General features: G+C 36.9%; 4 protein-coding genes across 9 annotated transcripts in view; 3 read left to right on the forward strand and 1 right to left on the reverse strand.

Annotated features, from left to right (window-relative positions):
- The window catches only part of slka (STE20-like kinase a), a 28898-nt gene extending 26836 nt beyond the window's left edge, over positions 1-2062 (reverse strand). For all 3 annotated transcript variants that reach the window (XM_073873251.1, XM_073873250.1, XM_073873249.1), the window contains exon 1: positions 1167-2062. In XM_073873251.1, coding sequence (XP_073729352.1) covers positions 1167-1316 — 150 coding nt within the window. In that variant the 5' untranslated portion in view covers positions 1317-2062. The remainder of the gene's footprint in view (positions 1-1166) is intronic.
- Positions 2063-3777: 1715 nt separating this feature from the next.
- Positions 3778-5088, forward strand: LOC129416333 (dual specificity protein phosphatase 13A). 2 transcript variants are annotated; one of them, XM_073873253.1, is made up of 3 exons: positions 3778-4101; positions 4187-4408; positions 4617-5088. In XM_073873253.1, exons 1-3 carry the CDS (start codon positions 3969-3971, stop codon positions 4820-4822), a joined length of 561 nt encoding a protein of 186 aa, XP_073729354.1. In that variant the 5' UTR covers positions 3778-3968; the 3' UTR covers positions 4823-5088. The 2 variants fall into 2 exon arrangements, with proteins under 2 accessions (XP_073729354.1, XP_073729355.1); XM_073873254.1 differs by having other exon boundaries at positions 3779-4105; positions 4209-4408.
- Positions 5089-6068: 980 nt separating this feature from the next.
- Positions 6069-7709, forward strand: LOC129416334 (dual specificity protein phosphatase 13A). The gene is made up of 3 exons (XM_055170629.2): positions 6069-6379; positions 6590-6807; positions 7451-7709. The coding sequence occupies exons 1-3, from the start codon at positions 6255-6257 to the stop codon at positions 7660-7662; spliced, it is 555 nt and encodes a 184-aa protein (XP_055026604.1). The 5' UTR covers positions 6069-6254; the 3' UTR covers positions 7663-7709.
- Positions 7710-13770: 6061 nt separating this feature from the next.
- LOC129416332 (uncharacterized) lies at positions 13771-20094 on the forward strand. 3 transcript variants are annotated; one of them, XM_055170627.2, is made up of 8 exons: positions 13771-14005; positions 14088-14238; positions 14480-14614; positions 14694-14911; positions 16756-16972; positions 17827-17964; positions 19054-19271; positions 19448-20094. In XM_055170627.2, the coding sequence occupies exons 3-8, from the start codon at positions 14487-14489 to the stop codon at positions 19702-19704; spliced, it is 1176 nt and encodes a 391-aa protein (XP_055026602.2). In that variant the 5' UTR covers positions 13771-14005; positions 14088-14238; positions 14480-14486; the 3' UTR covers positions 19705-20094. The 3 variants fall into 3 exon arrangements, with proteins under 3 accessions (XP_055026602.2, XP_073729353.1, XP_055026601.2); XM_073873252.1 differs by lacking the exon at positions 14088-14238 and having other exon boundaries at positions 14486-14614; XM_055170626.2 differs by lacking the exon at positions 14088-14238 and having other exon boundaries at positions 13773-14005.
- The last annotated feature ends 6726 nt before the right edge of the window (positions 20095-26820 follow it).

Consider the following 26820-nt stretch of genomic DNA (forward strand, 5'->3'; position numbering starts at 1 on the left):
CTACAGCCAAAAGGAATTATGAGTTTCCTTTAGCTTAAACATTTGAAATAAACAATATTGTATAAAAACTTTTGACTGTTTTCTTTAATAACTAAATTGCACAATACTTGTACTTTTACGTTCAGGACTTGAGTAGTATATTTTAAAATAAACTTGCAATACTTAAGTACAAAACATGTTTAATACTTTAGTACTTCCACTTAAGTGCTGTGCTTAAAGAGCACTTCAACTTCTACTCAAGTCACTTTTTTGATAAAGGACTTGTACTTTTACTCAAGTCTGGGTTCCTAGTACTTTATACATCTCTGCTCCTAATAGCAACTCAAATAATATAAAGGCTAATCTAGCTGCATAGCAATCATGCCACTTAATGATACCTCAAGGTGTTTGTATGCGGTTTTGAATACACACCCAACTTATGATCTCAAAAACACAATGCATTCCATAAATGGGAGCAGTATGGAAACATTCACCACTAGGCCATATAAAGCCTGTAACAGGCAGGGAATGACAGGAATGGTGGAAATTGTGTGCAGTTTTACAACCAACTTCAACAGGTTCTTCAACAGAAGCAAAACTGTGTTGACAAACACCTGAGAATATGAGGAGAGGAGATAAAAACTAAATATTATTTATTAGTTCTTCTGTGAGACTCACCTGTTGTCAAGCTTGCTTGTATTTATTAATACATATTTATAATATTTAAAGGTGTATAATAAATATACATGTATAATAACTGTCACTGTCTATTTTGTTTATTTTTGTTGTTGTTGACAATGATACAGTGAACAGTCATCACAGTAAACGGAGTAACACTGGTATTTTGGAAGACACTGGGGTTACCATGGCAATTTAGGCTAATGAAAGGGCGATTAGTCATCACCACATCATAACTAGACTTAAATGTATTGTTAAACTCAAATGACTTCATTTTGCCCAAAAACAGTTGTGTAAATTGCTGTCCAGGTCAAGGTTCCTATAAACGAAGACACCCTGAATGTATTGAAGGGAGTGTCAGTGCTGGTCAGGAAACCCAGTTTAACACATCCTCACGTGGCGGTGAACCATAAGATAGCAGGTTGAGATACATTCATATTTTTTAGCATAGTGTCATCGATTAACTGGTGTATACTCAAATAAAGTGTCATCAACTCGGTGATATTTACCTTATACACTTTCCCAAAGGCTCCATCGCCGAGTTCACCCACGATCTCCCACTCCTCCTCAGGATTGATGTCTCTGTGAACGTGCTCATACTGTTTCTTCTTCTTCTCCGCGCCCAACTTAAATATCTTCCGAAAATTGAAAAATGACATCCTCTAAACGCAATCTAGATAGTTATGGTCGTAAATTTTAAGAGAAACACCATACAGTAATAAACTATTAAAGAGCTAAACCCTTGGGGGCTAATGGGCTAGCTGTGGATTATCAATCCCCTGCTAACACATTTAACGTAACAGTTAACGTACAGGCGTCGATTAATCTCGTTGACGATTACGAAAGTTTTAATCTCTCGAAAGGGTCAGCACTTATGTGACATTTAGCACCTCCATAACTGCATGTCTAGAAAACAATCACATAGGCGACTCCTGCCACCGTACAGGGGTGGAAAAGTAACTGTCCACTTCCTCGGCTAGCTTCACAGCGGCTACATGTGTGTGATCCTCTTCATACACCTTGTCCCTCTTAAAATAGTACCTTGGAACCAAATAGACCTCGTGTATTAAAACGTTACGTTTAAAAATATCTACTGTACAATAAAACCATTGAATGGGAATACGGATAAGTAGCTAACACACGGTAGAAATGCGGAGCGGATGCTGATGACAAAACTCCTTGAGCTCGCTCCTCACAGAAAGGGGTGTGTGTTACAGCGCAGCCAACCGCAACTGTTTCGATAAAACACAATAAGACACATTACAGGACATCAGCAAATCAGTCCACGCTAATTGGGATGTTGAGGTAAATGTCTCTCGTGTCTCCAACTTCACGATGATGTTGTTGTTGCAGAGGGAATCAAAGCGCGTACGTTTCGGAAAGGGAAGGCGCGTGCCCGGTGGAAGCACCGACGCATGCGCAGTTGGTTCTGGCGTGGAAATGACAGCCGTGTACAGCCGTGGCTAGTTTTGAGAATGACACAAATATTAATTTTCACAAAGTCTGCTGCTTCAGTGTTTTTAGGTCTTTTTGTCAGATGTTATGGTATACTGAAGTATAATTACAAGCATAAGTGCTAAAGGACTTTATTGACAAATTGACAATTACTTTAAGTTTGCAAGAGGCAATGTTTGCGTGTTGACCCTTCTTTATCAATACATGCATGCTGTCAATCAACTTCATAATCAATGCTTGAATTTGTGGTTTTTTTTTGACCACTTGCCTCTTAAAGGGGCCATGTCACAAGACTTTTTAAATGTCAACTCTTTGGTGTCCCCAATGCACATATGTGAAGTTTTAGCTCAAAATACCCCACAGATAATTTATTATAGCATGTTAAAATTGCCACTTTGTAGGTGTGTGCAAAAATAAGCAGTTTTGGGTGTGTCCTTTTAAATGCAAATGAGCGGTGTGTTGCAATTGAAACTGAATTGTGCTGTGAATTATTCTCTCTCTCTCCTTTTCTCTGCACAAAATGGCAGTGCTGTGATTGGATAGTGCAGATTAAGGGGCAGTATTATTATAATAAGAGCTCCTTATGACATCATAAGGAGAGCCAAATTTCAACGCCTTTTTTCTCATGTGCTTGTAGAGAATGGTTTACCAAAACTAATTTACTGGGTTCATCTTTCTCACATTTTCTAGGTTGATAGAAGCACTGGGGACCCAATTATAGCAGTTAAACATGAAAAAAGTCAGATTTTCATGCCATGGCCCCTTTAAGGATTGACAAATTTTCTTTGGGATTAAGGTTTGGAGAGTTTCCTGAGCATTTCGATGTTTTGCTCCCTAAGCCACGTAACTTAGTTGGGATTGTTTGTCACCAAACTGTTCTTGGATATTTGGGAGAAGTTGTTACTTTCATACCATTCTTTATTCATGGCTGTGTTCTTATAGGCAAAATTGTGAGCACACTCCCTTGGCAGAGAAGCAACCCCACACAGAAATGGTCTCAGGATGCTTTACTGTTGGCATGATACAGGACTAATAGTTGCGCTCACCTTTCCTTCTAGAGACAAGCTTTTTCCAGGAAACCCCAACAATCAGAAAGAGGATTCATCAGAGAAAAGCCCCCCTTGGAAGTTTGATGAGGCCCCCTAGTGGGCACTGTTCCCCTGGTTCAGAAACACTGCTTAAAATTCACTCAGTCAGTCAACCAACCTACCAGTGCATAACAGAATGATTGACAGCATTATGCAATTAGCCAGAATGTTAAATGCATTGTCATTTGTAAGTCACTTTGCATAAAAGGGTCTGCTGAATAAATACATGTAAATTTCATGTAAATGCGATATTGTTCTATCTCCTCCCACATATAACTTCAACTTCCAACAATAATTTAATCATTTTTAATAAATCATAAACATTTTGTGGTTTGGGCAAAAAATGGGAACCCTAGAAATTGTGTATTTTGAGTTATTTATTTTCTATTATTGTGCAGAAAGTCACAGTGCATTGTTTTATGATTTAAAAAAAGTCTTATAGTTGACAAGAAAATGTCACCCAGCAATTTCACCATAAAAGCATCTAAGTGATAGCTGTACTGTTTTTCCCTTATTTAAAGTATGATTTTCAGCAATGTGAAAAATAATAAATACCTGAATTCAAAACGCTATGACCAGGGGGTTTGGTTCCCAAACCACAAGAGCATAAAAAACTTCATTTGAAAGAAAGGGCTCCGGTGTATGGCACCGGAGTGTGACATCTACTGGAACAAGAGCGTTAATGCAGACGTTTGACACCTGGCCGTGTCACTCATATACTGGTGCAGTTTTTCATTAAAGGCCATATCTGCCCACAGCTTGTGTTAAATGGAGAGTGTAGATTCTGGTAAAGTAAACATAAATGAAACTCTCTCTGTCGAACAACTGGAGGATATATTACATGGGGGTCAGTTATCCTGTAACCACGTTGATGAAGTGTGGCCTAATTTGTTTCTTGGGGACATGTAAGTACATTTCTGTGGGACTTTTGATATGCATCAATAAAAAGAAAATGTGATCTTTTACTATGCGTCATTGTTTTTTAAACATGTACATGTCTCATGATAGGTATGGCCTATGGAGATTGGGTATCACCCATGTTTTAAATGCTGCACATGGTAAAATGTGTTGCAAAGGAACTGATGATTTTTATGGGACAACAGTGAAGTACTATGGTGTGCCAGCCAATGACCTGCCAACATTTGATATATCACCATTTTTCTACCCTTCAGCACACTACATTCATGAAGCTCTCACCACAACTGGAAGTATGTAAAACATGACCACTATTTATCATAAATCACATTGATTTTGAAAAAATAAACGTAATAATTATTGAATACAAACTAACAGTTACATTGGTAATTCACCTATAGGCTCTGAATATTTCATTAGCTTGGATTTTGGATATTGTGTTATTATTTGTTATACAGTTTCACAGTTCACTGTGTTTATCAAAGTATCTTTTCCCACCAGCTAAAGTGTTTGTTCATTGTGCAATGGGAGTGAGCCGTTCAGCAGCTCTGGTCTTAGCTTACTTAATGATACATTGCAATCACTCTCTAGTGGATGCAATCCTGAAAGTGAAAGAAAGAAGATGGGTTTTCCCAAACAGAGGATTTCTGAAGCAGTTGATAACACTCAACGATAAATTATACAATCAGCAAAAATCGATTTTATAAATTAAAAACAGTTTCTGTCATTTCAAAATAAATATAAATAATCTAACAGCTTTTCATTATATCAAAGTACTCTCTTTTCCAGAGTACATTTTGTACTATCATAAAAATAATAAATAATTACTCTTTACATTATTAGCCATATATCTTCTATTAATCTAGCCTATTTAAGTAAAACAAGAAATCCATTACACTCACTGTATTACATAAAACGTCTTGAACCTAACGTGTTAAAGTATGCAAATGTCATTAAAGCTGATGAATGGCAATCATTGTTTCCTTTCTCCTCAGTGCGCACAATGCCCCAAAGAGGCATGCTCACCCAAACACAATTCTCATTTATTGTTCCGGTCCTTTCGTCATCGAATGAATCATTTTCAAGCGTCAACAGACCACTATGTTCTACAATTGAAAATAAGTGTCTAGATTGACACTTAACATAAAACAATGATCTAAAAATAGGCGGGTGTTAGCGGCCTAGGATTCACAAACTGTGGGTGTGAACAACAATTACTCAACAACAATTTCACTTCTTCGCCATTTACTTTTAATACAGTGGTAAATACAACTTTTCAGGCGTGTTTGACTTCATTTGGTGGTGCGCAGACATGTCGGTGTATGACATCACGTACCGCGAGAACACAGCTTTCGAATACCTCTCGCGGTACTTCGATGTCATGAGCCGATTGGTCTGTGCAGAGCCACATTAAGTCAAACACGCCCTTCTGTTTAGACCGCTGCTGCTGCTGCTGCAGAGGTCCGAAACGTCACGTGATACATGTAACAGTTTTCCTCGCTGATAAGGAAGAACCAATTACAAACTGGAGACGGCATTTTCTTTAAGTCTTATTATGTATCGTCTTTATGGATTTTTATTTGCATGTCAAGTAGGTATCAATTTTATATAGACCATTTAAAAAAATGTAAACACTACTGGTCCAGAAAAACTTCCTGTTTCAGTTTGTTTTTAATTATTTCACATATATCATTATCTTTAAGATGTTTGTTTAACTTTTTGATTCAGTTCTATATGTTCTGTTGGTTGTATTTTATCCCAACGTTTATCTAGTGTTAAAAAACTGAAACAGGAAGTGCTTCTGGACCAGTGTTGTTTACATCTTTTGAAATGGTCTATAGTTATATTTGTTGCAAGCAAATCTTCAATAAAATAAAAATGTGAGAATATTTGAATGCGACTAAATGGAAGATTAGCTTCCAGGGCCACCGTGCGCCCCCTGGAGGAGTAAAGACGATTTATTTTGTGTGTGAGATGTTCAGCGGCATCGGGTGACCAAGTAGCGTCATAAAGAGAGCACCTGTTTGTTTGGATCACGCCGTGCCGAACTGGTTGTGTGCCGAACCTTCAGGAAGACAGCAGATAAACAACTACTCCTATATAGGCTAATCTTTGTTCAGTCAGGGTCAACTACGAATAATGGCAGCTCAGAAGAATAAACACGGACTCCTGGCTATTAAAGAATTGGAGAATATTCTAGACACATGTAAAGTTGAACTAACTCAAGTCGATGAGGTGTGGCCAAATCTATACATCGGAAATGTGTAAGTCCAGCATGAATGATGTTAATAGCATGTTGTAAAGAATCCTTATTTAATTTTTTTGTATTCTTATTTTCTATTCTGTATTGTAATACACTTTGAGAATAAACTCTTAAACTACTGTATATGGGACATTACTGTGCATCATTTTATTAAAATCAAATCTGTAGTTATCACTGTAGTTGCATAACATTTCTTTGGCTTTTTTTATAGGGCAATTGCTCAAAATAGAAATGCTTTAAAGAAAATGGGTATCACTCATGTGTTAAACGCTGCCCATTCTAAGCAAGGAAGCATCGGGGACCAAAGCTATTATGGCAATTCAATTGTATATTATGGGATCCCAGCAGAAGACTCTTCATCATTTGACCTTAGTGTGCACTTTAAACACGCTTCTGATTTCATCCACAAAGCTTTGAGGAAAAAGAATGGTAAGTGACTTATAAATGTTTTTGCAAAGAGTCCATTCAAATGCATTACAGAGAGAGCTTTCATGTTCACTTTGCAACTAAAAATTGTGATTAATACAAATAGTAAAGACATAAGTGCCTCTGTTTATCCAAACATTATTTTAAATAACATCATCCCACCTTTAATGTGACATTAAAATAAATGATACATCTCTTTTAAAAACATCCATTCAACAGTTACTTAAATTAGAGAAGCACTGCTTTACTCATTCTCTAAAATGATTTTCTGTTGCAACAAATGGGAATTTTAGCCACAATTTTAAATACAGAAAAACACCCCCAACTCTACAGATATGATGCTTCAAACATACAAGGAATTAGAGACCCGACCGGTAAACCCCAGTCATTTTGTTTGATGTACTGTTTGCTAAATCAAATCACCATATGTAATGTAAATAACATTCTGTAAAAATATCTTGGGTTGAGTACCACATAAAAATAATAATTTCTGTGTCACTATTTCTTTAAATATCTCTCTAAACAGGATAAACAGATTGCCTTAATAGATGCTTTATAAAACTGTTACTGTATCCATATTTAAAGGAAAACAATGTTTAAATAAAAAAATATGTATATAAATGCAGTCTATGTGTTTTATCCACAGGTAAGGTGCTTGTTCACTGCATCATGGGAATGAGTCGGTCGGCTACTTTGGTTCTAGCATACCTCATGTTGCGGCAGCGTCTTACTCTCCGTACTGCCATCCAAACAGTGGTACTGAGGCGAGCAATTTATCCAAACAGGAACTTTTTGAGCCTTCTCCTGGACTTGGACATTCAGTTACAGAGAAAGCGAATGCTATGTCCCATTCTCTGACAGTCAAAACATACAGATGTCATTCACACAAATGGCCATGAATTCATTGTATATAAAAGGTAACCACATGTATGTTTACGTTATTTATGATGATATATGTATTGTTTCATAGTCACAAATGACCCCCACACCATGTGTGCCTTTCAGGTGTATTGTATGTATAGACCGTCTTTGTACTTTGCCAAACATTCATAAAGTTGTTATAAAAACTGATAATTTAACTGTAAAAACACTTTAATATTGAAATTTAAATGATCATTTTAATATTAATCTAAGGTTTTAATATTGACTAAATTTTAAAGCATGTGACACTTTGACATATGATATTGTTGCAGAGCCATTTTAACATTAGTGATTTTCTAAATTGTAATATAAATAAAGGTGAGCACTGATTTTTGTAATTGTTTGTATAATATATTCAAGTTGCAGCAGTATGTACTGAAGCTCATGTGTTATATATTATTTATATTATTTAACAGAGAAGTCAGTATTCAACACAGAATACCAAACTAGGCAGTATTAAATTGTGGTTTAGGAATAAGCAGAGTTTTTGCATACTAAGAAAACACTCACTGTCAGCAATATGTCTTTTACCTTGTTTTTGGCAAGCAGATTTGGAGAACTTATAGGCCAAACACAACACCTTTCTGTTGATATAATCCTGAAAGTCTTGTTTCACGCTTTGATGTGATGTTTTACTGCAGCCTTTTTGTTTTAATAGCAGAATAATGTGTTTCATTCAGCTTTGTGCTTCACAGACATTTCTGTAATACAGCATTTTGGAAAATTGTACGTTACATCAACAGTTTTGTCTAATGTATTGTAAACATTACATTCATTTGAGTGAAATGAACTACCAAGCCGGATGATCAGTTGTGGATTTGTTACTGTCTGTGTTGTTTTTGAAATTGTAACATCTTTACTACTGGATTCACATACACATGACTCGGACAAAACAAGTTGTCAAATAAACTGCATTTTAAAGTAAGTTTTAATTTTTACTGTGATATCCGAACAAGGCCTGAAATAGATGTATAAAACATTGTATTTGTAAATAGCAGAAAAGTTCATGGAAATCAAGCCTGAATATGCTTCTGCAAAACCTGTATTCGAACAGCAAAAAAACAGAAGGTGAACTGCTTGAATGAGGTCATAGGCTTTTTAGTCACCAAATTGGCTCGAATGCAATAATCCTAATTGGAAATACACTGTCTAATAGGGTATTATAAACATTTCCCCTACATTCTCTAATCCCTTGTGTGATGAGACAGCATGTGAAATGTGTTGCCAAGATGAAAGTTTAATTATGCAGTGTTAGCATATAAAGCGGTGCTATTAAGAACAATCCAGTGATACACAGTGTAAGTGGTATGGATCAAATATTTGATTTTAAGTGGCTTTCTGGGCCAGGCATGCAAGGTAGGAAATGATGTGTCTAGGGCACAATTTTATGCACTTAAATGGATAATACACCCAAGAGTTTCACCCTCAGGTCATTCAAGCTGTAGGTTTTCTTGAGGAGATCTGTAAAGTAGATTTTTGCTGAAACTGTGGTCCTTGGTGATACACTATAAATACAGTATAGTGGCAGTTTCCCAGACAGGGTTTAGATTAATACAAGACTAGGCCTTATATTTGGAAATTTAAAGAGCAACTATTCTTCGATTCACAATTTTACATTTCCTTTGGTGTTTAAGTGTGCATTAGTTTGCCTGTCAGCATTGCATTGTGAGCGAATCTTTCAAACATGGTAAGGGGCATCACATTTATGGCTGATGTCAGAGGTATTCAGGAAAATCACAGCGTACAGATTAGCTGGACAATCAGGGACACAGCGCTTTTCATATAGGTGAGTTTTGTACAAAATCAAGGCATTTGAGGAAAGCAGTACAGTACTGTGCAAAAGTCTAAGGCCGCCATGCCAAATTAGATTTGTTCATATAATTGTTTCTCACTCTCTTTAATAGAAAACATCCAAAAAATACAGGAAATCTGTATATAGTATTAAAAAACTGATGTGTCAATTATTTAGGGTAAACTCCCCTTCCACTTGAGCAATAGCAGAAAACTGCAGGATCTCTTAAACTTAAATAAAATTAAATCCTAATTTCTAATTTTAAAGAAATTAGTCTTTTTACTTCATTCTGCTCAAAAACGCTCAAGATGTGTTTAGTGCCAATTGAGGTCACACTAAAAACCGACGATACCTAAAGAAGACATTTAGTCCTAAAAATTTAATTTAAATTTTTTTTGTACATATTTCCTGTATTTTCTGTTTGTGTCTTAATAAAAAAGATTGAAAAATAAATATTGATGGACATTAAAACTTCTAAAACAACAAGTCTGGTGGTGGTGTCTAAGACTTTTGCACAGTACTGCATATTTGGAGCTACAAAAAGGTACGGTATGTGGAAAATAATGTGTTTTTTAACCATAAACCATGCGAACACATTGTATTTTACCAAATACACAAAATAACAGTGTTTTAGCAATGAAATAGGTGCACTTTAATCTTCTCTTGTGCTTCTGAGTCATCCCACCAGGGTGCAGTATTGTATTATGAACAACATTCCTGCAACACTGGGTTTTCTGTGATCATTGTATCAGAGAAATTAAGATCCTGTTTTTCCCATAGTAATTTAGTTTTTTTGTCTGTTTTCCTTTATTACACCATATTGGTCTATTTTGTAAAGTTCTACCACATTCTGTTAACAGCTCCTATATTGATGAATACATCATACGTTTACATCTGTTCTCTGTCACCTTGCCAATGGCATTTAATCATGCGGATATGTTTGAGAGACCCCTCACCTCACCCACCAAGACTGTAATAGAATAACATGAACCCACACAAACCTCGAGCAGAGAAACTAATTCCCCCAGACCGGCTCCTTTAGCCACCCTGACAGCTTGACCTGCAGCTGTGCAGTCAGAGGAAGCCAGGCCCACACGAGTCCCCAGACACACATTGCTTTCAGGGAACATTCAATTAAGACACTACTTTGCTTCCTGATTAGCCGCTTGGCATACACTTTATGTTGATAAATCACGGAAGCGGTTGAGAAGTGACATGGAAAACAGACACAGCTAAGCCGAGTGCGTCTCTCTCAGAGAATGAAGAAAGCAGCTCTGCATGGGCTCAAGCCAAGTCCTCTCTCCTGATGTGACTGTGAGAGGGTGACACTGATCACCGCATTACTGTCACACAAGCACTCTGGATAGCAGATGTATCTGTAAATGATTACACCGTGTCAGTGTTTTCTCAAGGAAAACTGTCAAGCCTTAGATATCTGAACATGGATGGAAATAAACAAATCAGCCTACAGTAGAAGCAACATATACCCGTGGAAGTTACTTTGAAGAAAGGATTTTTTGAAAAGCTTAGTTGAAAAAATATATGTTGCCATGCTATTTATTTGAATTTTAGGAAGCCTCCACGACAATAAAGACACTTGAAAGAAGAAATTGCTATCAGGAATGATTTGTGAGCTGGATTTTCAACAGCATATACTGTTGGTCAAAATTTGTACCTCAACTGTCACTGGGGCAGTACCCTTTAAAAAGGTCCTTTCTTATATTTGTGTACATATATAGATAAATGTTTCTTTAATGTTTTTTAATATTTTTAAATATTTTGAATTATTTGTATTGTATGTGTGATATGTGGAATTGTGTTGTCAGAGCTACAGGATGTCTTAAATTTCCTTCGGGATAAATAAAGTATCAATCAATCAATCAATCAATCAATCAATCAATTAATATATACCATTAGGTATGTACACATTTGGAATCAGGATATGAACTCTACTATACAGGTCCAAAGTCCAGTGATGGCTGGGGTACATTGTGACCCCTAAATTGCTAGATTTTATATATATATAATCGCATACAAAATTAAATTGATTTTTTTTGCATAATATACAAGTGTGTGCTGTGTGTAATTACTATGTATATATAAAACACACATTCATGTATGTATTTAAGAAGCATTTACATGTGTATATATATTTATTTATATATTCTATATGATATATAAATTAAATAAAATCTGAAATGAATATATGTATGTGTGTGTGTGGTAAATAATTACAGTACACACACATATTATGCAAAAAAAATCACTTTTATTTTGTATATGATTAATCACGATTAATCTTTGCCTAGCACTATATTTATATGTGTTGGGGAAAGTTACTTTTAAAAGTAATGCATTACAATATTAGGTTACTCCCCCAAAACTTTTCATGGAAAGTAATGCTTGTTACTTTTAAGTAACTTTTTCTTTCTTGGCTGAGGCTTGATCTCTTTCAGGCCTTGCAGGTGTTTTTTATGATCGCAAAAATGTCAAGATCTGGCCTGCCATCTTTGTTTCTGACTCAAACTGTTACCGCTCAGGCGCACAGAGTGCATCATTTTACGTTAATATGTTCAGTTTAATTCAGTACATTATTTTATATTTAAATTGAATTAATTAAACAAAAAAGTAACTCAAATATTAATGTGTACATTTATAAAGTAGTGCGTTACTTTACTTGTTACTTCAGAAAACTAATATTATTACGTAGTGCGTGTAACTTGTAATGCGTTACCCCCAACACTATGATAAATACATTTATTCATAATTAATAAATATAATTACTTTATATTATATATATATATATATATATATATATATATATATATATATATATATATATTTTTTTTTTTTTGACAAATGAAGAGTTTCGTTGCAAAACGAGATAAATCAATTTTTTAACATTTTTGTCAAAATATGTTTATTATTATGTTATCATGTTATTATTTTGTTTTATGGTGCTATTTAGCTGTATTTTTTAAGTTTAATTAAAATTAATTGGAATACACAACCAAAAATAGAGAATTCAGAACAATTAAAAAAACGGTGGTTATCTCGTTTGCAACTAAACTCTTCATATATATATTCAGTGGTGTTTGTTATGGAAATGGGCTGTGCTTTTCACACTGCGTAAAAATGGTTGGAATTACATCTTGGATATTGTGGTGCTTTGTATCAAATTTTGTTGACAGATTTCTTTTTGGATTATTCTCCATACATCCCTTACCAGCACAAAAGATATCAAACAAGAAATGTCAATGATTGCTTTTAAACCCAGAAGTTCTAAATCCAATCACATGTTAACTAACACATAAATCAGACAATGCACCAGCAATTTGGTGTAGTTCCAGTTGTGGTCTTGACTGGTATTGAAATAAAATCCAGACACCATTAAATCTGACCGAGACCGCTCTCCAGTACCACAACACTAACGTGAACTCAAACCCATATTTACAGAATTCCTGATAATTTAACTAACAGCTCCATACTGTTAATGCATTTTAACAATGCGGTCTCAAGAGAAACACCTAAAACTGATTTTACACAACTGAAAACTCAAGAGGATCTCCTGAGCTATGAAAGAGAAACATCTGAGCGATAACATTTTCATCTGGGGAAACATCAATCACATAAACCAAGTCCTTGTAAGACAATGCTGCTGTTATCCCCATAACAAGTACTTTAAATACAAAACTAAGTCCATATTAAAATCTGCTGTGAGTTACTGTGATTCTTTAATGTGTGAGGTTACAATAATAGCACATAATAAGTAGATCTTAAGAAGGAACAGGTGTACGCGCCTTTCACACTCAGGCCATTAATTCCTTTTTATTAGCTTCATAAAGCTGTAATTACTATGAGGCTCAAAGCTTATTTTACTGGCACTGAAAGAACAACTCTCCTGTTATACACATTTACCAAAGCATTTCAGGAGTGAATAGAAGATGATGATGATATCTATGATAGAGGTATCTGATATGCTCCAGTTAGTCAATATGTACAAAAATTGCCCCATTTATCAAAAACCCGCCCCTAAAGGAACATCTGGATTTGTGAGTGTTTAACCTAAACAGCTAACTTCACGTGAGACCCCTCGAGATTATGTGGACTATCCTACACAATGACTTACGATAAAGATATACGCATACATTAGCAACTACCAACCCCTTGCTTTCTCTGCACCACAAGGGTCATCTGCATCATTTGGGCTGTAGCCAAGATAAACAGAATACCTGCACATTCAAGATGAGAAATCTCTCAAAACACTAAGATCATTGTCAAGGGAAAGATTTCTAAAGGCAAACTCGACTGCCCACTAAAACCTGGAAGAGCTCTTTGTATCCAGGGAGGTTTATAATTATACACCATTTAAAAAAAGAAACAGCCTCGAGAGACATATCTGTGGACTGGCTGTCGACAGCGTCCCTGACCAAGGAGAGAAGATCAGACAATCTGAGAAGAGCGAAAAAGACAGACTGGCTGCAAAATGTAAGTTCAGAAAAAGAAGAGACATTTTATAGTGCAACGTTTTACGGAAGCTAACCTGCACGTTTTCCTATCCATGCCGAAGCTGTAAATACAAGGAGTCAAGGAATCCCAAGTGGAATGATATTTCATAAAAGCCCTCAGTATTCTCTTTAATGATGTTAAGAGCTGGAGTGAAGTGTCAATGTGCTTTCAACCTCTTAGCAACCAGAAGATTTCACAAGCGATGTCCTCAGGTGGGCTCGGCTGGTTTAAAATAAAGAAAAATGGAAATGCATGTAAACTACATGCTGGGTCTATTAGCATGATAATATAAACAGCAATGTGCCCTGTGATGTGTGTTTGGCACTTCCTGTGTAATATTGCTGCAAAAGCGCTTGATTTATTTTTCACACTTGCACATGCATGGACAAAATACATCCCAGCAAAGGCTGATGTATCTATTATCAAAACAAATAAGGTGTGGGTCTCTTTTAGGTCTAGGATGTCTCTCAAGCAGTTGTGTGACTATGAAGTACCATCTGTTGCCGAACTAGAGAACTTCCTGTTGGCTGACAGACAACCAACTGGACATGTCAACCAAGTGTGGCCTAATGTGTACATTGGCAATGAGGTTGCGTATTAGGTTTTCTATTCAAATGGAAATCTCCATCAGAGCTTAAGAGGTGTACAATACTTCTCGTGTTCACAGGGTTGCGGCACGAGACAAGCCAATGCTGTATAATATGGGGATCACACACATTGTGAATGCCGCCAGTGGACCTCCTCACGTCAACACCGGACCTTGCTTTTACAGAGATATGTCTATAGATTACTATGCAGTGGAGGCTGATGATTCTTCAGACTTCATGATGAGCGTGTTCTTCTATCCAGTAGCAAGGTTTATTCGAGCAGCTTTATCAAAAAATGGTGAGCTGAGGTTTAAACAAACAATGTTCCTTAAAGGGACTCCACTTTTTTTTTGAAAAAAGGCAAATTTTCTAGCTCCCATAGAGTTAAACATTTGATTTTACCGTTCTGGAATCCATTCAGCCGATCTCCGGGTCTGGCTGTACCACTTTTAGCATAGCTTAGCATAATCCATTGAATCTGATTAGACCATTAGCATCACACTTAAAAATGACCAAAGAGTTTCCATATTGTTCCTATTTAAAGCGTGGCTGTTCTGTGGTTGCATTGTGTGCTGGGACCGACAGAAAGTTGAAAGTTGTGATTTTCTAGGCAGATATGGCTAAGAACTATACTCTCATTCTGGCGTAATAATCAAGGACTTTGCTGCTGTAACATGGCTCAAGCAGGCGCAATGATATTACCCAGTGCCCAAAAAAAAAGGCGCTGCGTGGTGTCATTGCGCCTGCTGCAGCCATGGTACCTTGATTATTGCGCAGCTTTTGGTTTTCTGTTGGTCTTGGTGCACGATGTAACTGCGGAGGAGTCAGGTTTTAGATAGGAAAAATATCAAATGAACCTAATGAACCCATGCCCACTTGCGTGAAAGGTGCCATTACTTGCCATGCTTGGTGGCTCCATTGCATCACGAGCCACTGTTTTAGCCACGCCCAAATAGTCCTGAACATAAATGTGGAAAATGTTTTATTTATTAATAAAAGACATATTTATATTTAATTTTTGTGTAATATTAAAATGTACCTTTCAAAATTATATGGAGCATTCGGTTACCTGTGTTATTAGTTTTGAGCAGTTGTTATCTGGGAATAACAAACCTGCAAAGGTCGCGACTGGCAACAGTGGCGGCTCGTGACTTCTTTTACAAGAAGGCATGAATGCTAATCTCATCAAATGTGTCATGTGTGTGGTTCGTCATCTCAAAATATGTGTTTGTTGTGTCATGTGAATCTATTTGCATCGTGCATCATGTCAAAATACATGCCTGCTACAGATACTTCGTAAAGATTTATGATAAAAGAGACATTTTTTTATCATGAACCCTTTTGACGCATATGCAGCAGGCACGTATTTTGACATGACGAGCGATGCAAATAGGTTCACGTGATTCAACGAACACATATTTTGACATGGCGAGCCGAGTCACACACATCACACCCCAAACTCATATTTTGCTTTCTGAAGAGGCAGAATTGAGCATTACGAGCCATGTAATAACTTCACAATTCAGAACTTCACAGTTCACTTGGTATTTTTACATGGTATTTTTCACACAGTTTACTTATCTGTATAGCGCTGTTTTCACCGTACTCAAAACGGGCTGATGTCTTCCTTGTTCTATGAAGTCCCTCCTTAAGAAATACGTAACATTGATTGTGTAGTTTGTTTAGTGTGTTGGTATTTGATAGCAGCTTAGCATGCCGTTTGCTTGGCTGGCGACTGACGTATTCCTGTGGGCGGAGTTTAGCCAAAGAACTGTTCTAGTGATGTCATTAAAGCAGGAAGTAAAGGGCTGTAGTCCAAACCGGCCGTTCGCTGTAGGCTTTGAAAGGCAAATTCTGTTAAAGAAAATATATCGCCTGGCAGTTAACTTTGAGCTTTATCATTTTACAGGTATTATTTATGCTATTACAGCAACATTACACTAACTAGGGTTTAAAAAATGGGTTCAGGAAGAATGTGACCTTTAATATTATCAAACATTCAAATAGTCTCCATTAATTGGACACCAGCAAGTCTAACTGACGGTATAAGCAACGTACCATGTAATGTAGTACGATCCTCCCCTCAACTTATATCCGTAACCCCTAAACATCGTCGTCTTTTGATTCTGCTCTGTTTTTCAGGAAAAGTGTTTGTCCACTGTCTGATGGGAGTGAGTCGCTCATCCACCCTGGTGTTGGCCTTCCTCATGATCTGTGAAGATCTGACTTTAATGGAGGCCATTAAAGCTGTACGCCAGCACAGGGATATCTTTCCAAATCGCGGCTTTCTTAACCAGCTTCGACACCTCGACATGAGCCTTGTCCGTGAGAGGAAGAGAAAACTGGAAGCGAACAAATTGTAACTGAAAACTTGGTAACAACGTGCTAAATCCCATTTCAAGAGCGTGTCCCTTGAAGTCCTCCTTTGTTGAATTGGGCCTGATGTTATTTGCTAATATCCTTCTTAATGCAGCAGCAAAATGGGTATCAGAAACCAAACCTGAAGGGTTTCCCCATTAATAGTAAAGAACTTCTAAAGGGCAGCGGGGTCACAAATAAATGGCAGTTTTTTTTAAATCCGTTCCAGATGAGATAGACTTTGAACTTGCCTCAAAATGAGCCAGCGAGCATGTTTTGCTATTTTACTGGAGTAAAATGAAACGGTTGTGGCTTGCTCTTTATCATGGGAAGGTGGAAGAGGCATGCATGGCTAAATGTCTTAAGGGTCGATCCCCTGTAGTGACTGTCTAATGAGTATCATATGCTCGGACATATTTACAGTTTCTGCTCAAATGCGTTGGCAGTGTGACCCATGGATATTTGTCATGTACTGTAATTGATCAAACAAGATGGTTGCATGTAGCATTTCATTTCTCAGTCCTAGTGGAACTGTGGAAATTTCGCCACATTGTTCCTTCTGAAAGGCTGCAGGTTGTCTTGCTGCAATCAAATAAATCCCAATGTACCTCAGAATTTATGTGGTGTTTGGTTTTTAAAAGAGACCATCCGTTCATTTTCCTCGAATTTCCCATCGGTGGCTATTGAAATGAAATATGACTGCAAAAGCAGAAAGGTCAGACTAATATGTTAAATAACATTAATTATAAATGGTTCCAGGGACAAATATGCATGGCTCATAACATGTGCACTGAATTACCTAAAATTGTAACATTATCATTCATCCCAGGGATTTCTAATTCATTTTGTGAACAGAACAACTCAACAGGCATTTCGCTTTCAAGCCGAATACACAACGACATCTATATCTGACCTGATGAGTCTGCTGCTGACCAACAGACAACGATTTGGACCTGTCAGTCACATATGGCCTGGCCTGTATATAGGAGATGAGTAAGTAACAAAGCATCATGGGGTGTCTACATATCTTAAGAAAAAACATAATATTAAAATGCTAATATTCACACTATACAGTTTTTTGTATTCACACAAGGTATTGCACAACTTATAGTGCTCCTTTAAAGAGACACCACACTTTTTTTGAAAATATGCAAATTTTCCTAACTCCCCTAGAGTTAAGCACTTGATTCTTACCGTTTTTGGAATCCATTCAGCTGATCTCCGGGTCTGGCGCTAGCACTTTTAGCATAGCTTAGCATAATCCATTGAATCTGATTAGACCATTAGCATCGCACCTAAAAAATAACCAAAGAGTTTCGATATTTTTCTTTTTTAAAACCTGACTCTTCTGTAGTTACATCGTGTACTAAGACCGACGGAAAATTAAAAGTTGTGATTTTTTAGACAGATATGACTTAGGACTATACTCTCATTCTGACGTAATAATCAAGGACTCTGCTGCTGGTGCAGGAGGCGCAATGATATTACGCACCGCCTGAAAATAGTCCCCTGCCATTGAAAGTTACTAAGGGGACTATAGACCAGTTCAAATGATGTAAACAACACTGGTCCAGAAACACTTCCTGTTACAGTTTGTGACAGTTTTTTTTTATTTCACATATATTATTATCTTTAAGATGTTTGTTTAACTTCAGTTAATTCAGGTTTATATGTTCTGTTGGTTAATTTTATCCCAACGTTTATCTAGTGTTAAAACAAGGAAACAGGAAGTGCTTCTGGACCAGTGTTGTATACATCTTTTGAAATGGTCTATATTCGGCTGCTGCGTAATATCATTGAAGAGTCAAGTTTTAAATAGGAAAAATATCAAAACTCTTTGGTTATTTTTTAGGTGCGATGCTAATGGTCTAATCAGATTCAATGGACCGTGCCAAGCCACGCCAAAAGTGCCAGCGCCAGACCCAGAGACCGGCCGAACGAATTCCAAAACGGTAAAAATGAAATGTTTAACTCTAGGGGAGCTGGAAAATAAGCATATTTTCAAAAAAATGGAGTGTCCCTGTAAAGTTTCATTTCTGTACGTAAATGATGTAATCAAATCATTTTTGTTGATCATTTTAGGTCATCGGCACGTGATAAACGACTCCTAGCCGATTTGGGAATCACGCACATTGTAAACTGTGCTGACGGTGCCCATCGCATCAACACAGGCGCTCGATTCTACTCCGACATGACCATAACTTATTTTGGAATAGAGGCTTCAGATCATCCACAGTTCGATTTAAGCCAGTATTTCAGCTCTGCTGCATCCTTCATTAAATCTGCACTCGCTCAAAACGGCAAGTCTGACTTCCATGACCTCCCAATTGATTACATCTGTAAGCCTGTTATATAAAATAAGCAGAGGGCGAGCAAGAGTGGAACAGTGCAAGGACAGCAGGGAATAACGGTCATTGTAATGTGTAAATATATTCAATTGTAGAATAAATGAAGAGGGTTTTTTTCTGTGCTGCAGGTAAGGTGTTGGTCCACTGCGCGATGGGAGTCAGTCGCTCTGGAGCTTTGGTTTTGGCTTTCCTTATGATCTGCAAAGATCTCCCCCTCACGGATGCCATCATCGCTGTTAGGTTGAACAGGGACATCTGCCCCAACTCAGGTTTTCTAGAACAGCTGAGAGCTCTGGATGAACATTTAAGCACAGAGAGGAACACACAACAAACTAAAGAGTATGTGCGTGGTGCATGCCTGTGCAAATCTCTGGATCATGTTTAAGTGGTTGCTAGGTGTTTCCTGTGTGATGCTAGACAGACAGTAGGGCATTTTTAGGGCAGATCTTTCTAGAAAAAATACAAGCACACCTTTACTGGCATAAACTGTGTGGGATGAGTTACATGCAACAGTTTTGTCCACAAGCAATACTAATAGCAATGCTTTTAGACACACATACAGCTTGACTGTATGTCAAACATGTCAAGGATGAACTGCTGTAATGTGGTATGGCTATAATCTTCTTTCCACAGAGAGAAGCTATAAATATTGTAGCTATTGTGCGGATCTATCAGGCATGAAGAATACCGCTCTGCTGCAAATAATTCTTTACATTTTCTACATTACAGAGGTTAAAATGCATTTTAAAAGAAGTACATAAAATGCAGTGTCTAATGGCAAAATGTGTGTGCATGAATGATTTGAAATTCATGAAAATTAAGAGCTCGTTTCGCATTAATAGAGCCGCTTCGGTGGAAAAGAAAGAAGATTTCAAGGTTGAAGAAATAAGTGAACCTGACAAAACAGTAAAAAGAATTCAACATCACCAATTTAATGACTTGGCTGTCAAGGTGAGTGATGGTTGTGACTGAGGATGAGAGGAGGGGGAAAAACATCCAGTGCTGATGGTTTTGAAAACCATCCCTCTCCGGAGATGATTCATGTGTCCTTTTCACATATCTGGGAAGCGAAAAGCAATTACCATTCCATTTGCAGCGGCCAAGCTCGTATTACAGAGACTGCGTTAAACTCGGTTCAAAAAAGAAACACCTTTTGGATTAAATTACAAGCGCCGCTCTATAGAGATTTCCTATTTTTGTCAAATTTAGTCACTGGGTGCCAGGAAGGACAGCTGCCTGTAGGAGGGCTCCTAGCAGGCTGTGTAAGAAGGGAATAATTGGCTGGTGGAATTGGGCCTGGGCTTTACATCTCGTCTGGGACAAAAGTCAGATTTATTGGCCTTTGACTGAATCAGCCGTCTTCCTCGCTCGTATCTGTCACAATTCATGAAGCACAAACACGACCAACACAAGCACAATCTGTGATCAGAGAATGAATGATCATTCTAGACGTGTAAATTTGCTGCACTGTACACACATGTGACCCTGTCTGTGAAATCCAGACTAAAGTCTTATAATCTAATCATGAGATTGAATTCAATCTTTGACTTAGTCAATATTAAAGATATCAAGGTTATATTTCAGAATGTTGTTTACTTTATGTAGAAAATAGTAAATGACAAAAAATAGATTTTAGCTGTGCACTGTCAGTGTCACATATTATCGTCAAAGCTTTGACATTCACGGCAACAACTCTTGTTGACAAGAAAGAACGACCTCATGGTTTTTGTGCAAGCACCTTATTACATCGTAAAGTTACGTGTGGATGATTCTCACGAAACCATTGAAACACCACGTCACTAATGATTTTAGCTTTAAAATGTGTAATATAGTAACATTAAAAAGCATCAGAATTAACACAATACTGTGTTCTACCCTGCACAATGTGTGATTTCAACATAAGAATTTATAATTGTAAATTTTATCTGATTTTCTGCTGAAATTCTCATTACCGCAATGTGTCCGGCTGTGTTTGAACATGCGTTATGTTGTAATTGAATCAAATTAACACAAAAATATTAAGAAAAAAAATAAATGTTTTGTCAGACTACTTTAGATGACAGAAAAAATATTTACTGAATATTCATGTATAATAATAATGAAGAAAAATTAGGAAAATGATGTGTCCATGCCTGATGTTCTCATCCTCCGCAACACTTTTTGAGAACAGTTTAAGCACACATACAGAATTTTAATAAAGTTTGATTTTGACTGACCAAGCACATGGACCAGTTACTTCAAGATGGCTACCAGGTAAGATTATTTTTTTTTAACAGTTTATTTGAAATATTGTCTTGTCAGAACATTTTGATTATCATTACCGCAACAGATGCTTATTAAATGTTAATTTAATTAATAGAAGCATAATACTTTAAATGCATGTGCAGAATCTCCAAATTATGTTCTTTCAGGTTTGTCATGTCATTTTGAAAATATGTCAGTGTTGATGTTTTCTGACTGTTGCGGTAATGAGATTTTTTTAGGACTAATTTTTTAAATTATGTTACAAAAAGTGTTAAATGATAAGTAAAAGTTTTTAAATTAATGTTCCCATTTACTCCAGACTTTGTTTTTCAATGTCTGGTGGGAAAAAAGTAAATTTAAGCAATTTTTACATTTTCATGCTTGACATTTTTAAAACCAAGTTTTCGTGAGAATCACCCGTGTAAGGGATTAGATTAGGGATTACAACCTGTGATTTAAAGAGCACCAATGGTCCGATTCACAATTTGACACTTCCTTTGGTGTGTAAGTGTTTATTAGTACATGTTACCGATATGCAAAAGATACAAGCCCCAAAGTAAACGATGATGTGAGTTATCGTCTCCAATGTAAAACACTTTTCTTGGACTACAACAAACACACGGATTGTAGGCAACAGTTTACTTCCTGGGGTTGGTGATGTAGTAAAGACCGACATTATCATAATTCCTCCTGCTTGGATTCACAGCCTGTAAGTTAACTCCTGTTAGCATTGCATTGTGTGCGAATCTTTCAAACATGGTAAGGAGCGTCACATTTCCAGCTGACGTTAAAGGTATTCAGACCAATCACAACGTACAGATTAGCTGGCCAATCAGGAAAACAGAGCTTTTCAGATCCGAACGTTTCAGGAAGAGAGTAAAATCTGGAGCTACCAAAATGTACGGTATGTGGAAAATAATTTGTTTTTTTACCCATAAACCACACAAAAACATATTATACCAAATACACAAAATAACGTTTTTTAGCAAATGAAATAGGTGCTCTTTAAGGTTTTTGCCTAATACATTATGTCAGATAAGACACATTTAATTTTCTTTTCTAAATGTAGAAATGGTTTCATAAACATTTATGGTTTTAAAGATATTTTAGAGAATTTAACCCCACCCAAAAAAAGGTTCACGGGTATTTATTACATAGAATCGCGTTGCAAACCTTGCGATCAGAAGCCATACGATTACTTTATATGAAGAAATCCATAAATGCAACGCACACAGTCAGAGCTCATTTCAAACATAAACTGGAACATTAACTCATGACGCAATCTGCCACGAGAGCCAATAGGCTTGTTCGACATCTTGTGCCGCAAGAATCGACAGCCGGATGGCGTCGGGGTCCCGCGAGAGCGATTCGCGAAATCATACGTAGGAGTTTGCTTTGGAGTCGCTCTTGCGGAGCTTTGGCGTCGTCCGGCTGTCCATTCTTTCGGTGCCGCATGAAGTCGAACGAGCCTAATAGCATTTCACATTCTTAGTTGATGTAATGATGCATTCGGTCACAAGACATACGAGAGCCTATGGAATTTCACAATCAAAGATGACGTATCACTGCTTCTTCTGGCGCCAGTCTTTGACCATGTTTACGCTGTCAGTCCAAATCCGATTTTAGTGTATATCCGATTGGAATCCAATCACATTTAAGCGTGTGAACGACCAAAAACCACATGAAATCCGTTTTTTTCTAATCCATTTCAGGCTACATCCAGAGGTGGTTTGAACTCCTTTTCAAAAAGGATTTCCAGAAATCCATATCAGCCTGACCGCTCTGATCACATTTGTGTAGCTTTTCGGTTACGTCATGCTGTCGCGTCACGTAAAACAAACAAGTCAGATGAAGAGGCACATTGTCATGCCAGCTCAACATCATTGCCAAAGAAACAGTGCAGATAATCCGGAAAACGGCAGAACGCTACAGGACGCACAGATTGGATCTGATCAGTTGTGATACACAAAATGGACAGTGAGTCTGTCAAATCAAATATGCACCAAAAATGGATTTGGACTGACAGTGTGACCAAGGTTTTTGAACCAGTGCACACCGTACGGATCAGGGGTCTCATAAAACCGTGCGTAGGATCCTTACTAAAAGTTTATGTACGCACAAAAGCCAAAAATGGCAAACAGCAAAAGATAGTAAAGACTTATAAAACAAAGCAATGTTCCCTTTAAAAACATACATCATCCTCAGATCCCATACTTCAAGCCCATTCTCACATCAAGTTTATAGGTCTTGATATTTTTTGGCATGTACGCCATTTTTGGCTTTTGGCCGCACATGAAGTTTTGGTGAGGATCCTACGCACGGTTTTGTGGATGGGACCCCTGATTTTTACGGTGGATAACTTTTGCATCTTTTCTTCATATAAATCCATCATTTGAACTTGATACACTTAGAATATTTGAAGTTATGACTATTTTGTATGCTGTGTTTTATATTATATAATACATAAATAGGTATGTTATTTGCCCATAATACCTAAAAAGTGTAATGTGTAATAAAATGCCATTAATCCGTTTTAATCCAGGCGCTAATTTAGTAAACGCATCTTTTGGTCGTATTTGGGTTGGGGCATAGATTGTTTTTGACCCAGGTGCAGTCTTTAAAACTGCCACATGTTAAGATTTAGTCCACGAGACGTTCCTCAAACACACCCATATTCAGTTACAATGACCGCAGCAGGATATTAGTGTTGGAAATTGCGCTGTATGCTAAAGCGAATGAACATCGAGAGCTTGGGGACACCATGATATCAAGTTGTAGTGAGATTCAGATGTGCAACTTCCTTATCATGCCATGTAACCGAGGTCAGGACTCAAAGATCAATATCCTAAAAATATCATTTCAATGTTCTATTCTGGGCCAAGCAGCCATGCAGTTTGCTCTGTATAAACCCGTGCTGTAGGCTGTAATACTTGAGTTAAGAACCTAATGTTGGGGGATTACATTATTTGAGATTTTTCCTGTCTACAGACTGATACTTTTAATTGCATATTGTGGAAAAACCAGTCATGTATTTGGAATGAGGGGAAAAGTGGACACCGATGGCAGTTTTGATCGTAATCTTTATTTTATGAGGGTAAAGCCCACATCTTTGCTAAGCAACGTTCCAACAAACTATAGCACTTATTTGCACATCTACCAAAAACTGACATCTGTTTTGACAGAGTACTTTAACTGTCATATCAGTGCGATCATGCATGCTTGCAGGCTCTTACAGTAATGAAGCTTTAAGACACTGACACGGTATGACTTGTGAAAATAATTACAGTCAAGTGTTTGCTTTCAGGCTGAACCAATAGAGCTTGTAGATCAGAAAACAGCTTTGACATCTGCAGGTCCCTTATTAGCTGGATTAAAACCATAACATGCTGACATGTAATTACACAAACCTATAAAACCAGTTAAAAGATGAATGTTACATGACGTTCATTTTTCTTCAAAGTAGTTAGACTTGTGTGTTCACCAATAGTAAGAAAATATGCTTTTAGAGAATTTGACCTGGAGAAATGAAGCCAAAGGAGAATATTCACAAATACTAAATCTGGCCCAATTAAAAATGGTGTACGAGCTGAATATTAAATCTCATTCACCAGTTTGTGTGAAGAATGTCAACGTATGATATTTACTTTCACACCACAAAATGCCAAGTTTGCAAGTATTCCAGGTTTTGCAGAGATTTTGCTAAACTTGATGACAAGTATAGATCGCCGCCGACTTAAGAAACAGAGAACGAAACATCCTCTACGCGAAAACGGAAATTGAATGATGTTGTTAACTGAAGACTGAGCATTGATTACTATATAGACTTATAGTACATACCTACTTCAAACCTCTCTGAGTTTCTCTAGCCTGGAGCTCAATCTATTGACCATGCACTCAGCAAAGCAGAAAGTAAGTAAAGAGAGAGACAGGGCATGTTAAATCTCTTTAGATAAGAGCTAAGTAACAGACACTCAAGGACTCAATCATCAGAGCCCCGAAGAATTCAAATGAGATGCCCGAAAACACAACGTGTTTCTGATGCAGTCTTTTCCAAGGAGAAGTGATCTATTCTAAGATTATTTTTCAATGATGGAGAGATAAATCGTGTTGCTGATATACTGAAGAAAGCTTTGTTTTCACTGCAATAATGTATTTGATTCATGTGCTTTAGTATATTGATTCGACTTTGAAATGAACATACATTCAAAAGCATCAGCTTCATGCTTTATTCAGGAAATAAGGGTTTATGAGGGTCCTGCACTTTACATGGCGTAAGGCCGCTTAATACACAGTGCTCTCGAATCCTTGATTCTGATTGGCCAGTAGCATCATGCAAAGATCAATTATTTCCCTAATAACAGCTACCTGAAACTGATAACACAGCCTCATCCGGGTACCGCAATCTTCTACCGTGAGGTTTAATGCGCTGAAAGCCCTAATGCTGTTTGTACTCAAAAAGTCAAGCAATCATGACTTAAATTTAGCATTTTGGATCCATAACTTAACTATCTTAGTTAATTTAACTTATTAACTTACATAAACCATAAACTTGAAAATCCAAGTGCAATTAACTTAAGATTATCAGTTCAAAATGCTGTGAGGAATACCCATAAGCCCTTGCGCCTGAAATTTTTGAATGATTTATCTTTGGCCCAAGAATAACAACAGATGAGACATGTAAACCAGTTGATAATAACATTTCTTAGAGTTTTACACTTTTTGTAACATTATTGATGTTTTTTTTTTACAAATGATAGTTTTTTTGTGAAGTCACCGTTCTGGTGATCAGTGTTTCCTTTAGTATGCATGCACCACATTTAACTCATTGTATTTCTCTCCACTAAAATAAAGATACACGTGAACAGTGCAGTTTGTTGTGTGCTTCTGTGGAGAATTAAGTTCATTCATTGATTGACATCAAGTCAGTCCTGAATATCTTTCATTACACATTGTAAAGTTAAATGACAATTTAAGTTAAGTCTCTATGAAATTAATTGTTTAAGTGCACAGTACAAACTCCAAGTGTGGTGAACTTAACCATTTAAGTTGAGTCTATGTGGCCACCAAGTAAAGTAAACTTAAATATATAAGTTTTTGGGAGACCTACTTAATTTAATTAAGGGAAAAAGTTTACTCAAATCAATTGAGTTCAGTCAACTTATTAGGTTATTATATATACATGCATACATATACATAAATTAAAAAGGAAGTAAAAACACTTAAGTAGTGTCTGCCTTTGCATTTATAACACATGCCG

Source organism: Misgurnus anguillicaudatus, chromosome 11 (genome assembly GCF_027580225.2).
Source record: "Misgurnus anguillicaudatus chromosome 11, ASM2758022v2, whole genome shotgun sequence".
NCBI lineage: Eukaryota > Metazoa > Chordata > Actinopteri > Cypriniformes > Cobitidae > Misgurnus > Misgurnus anguillicaudatus.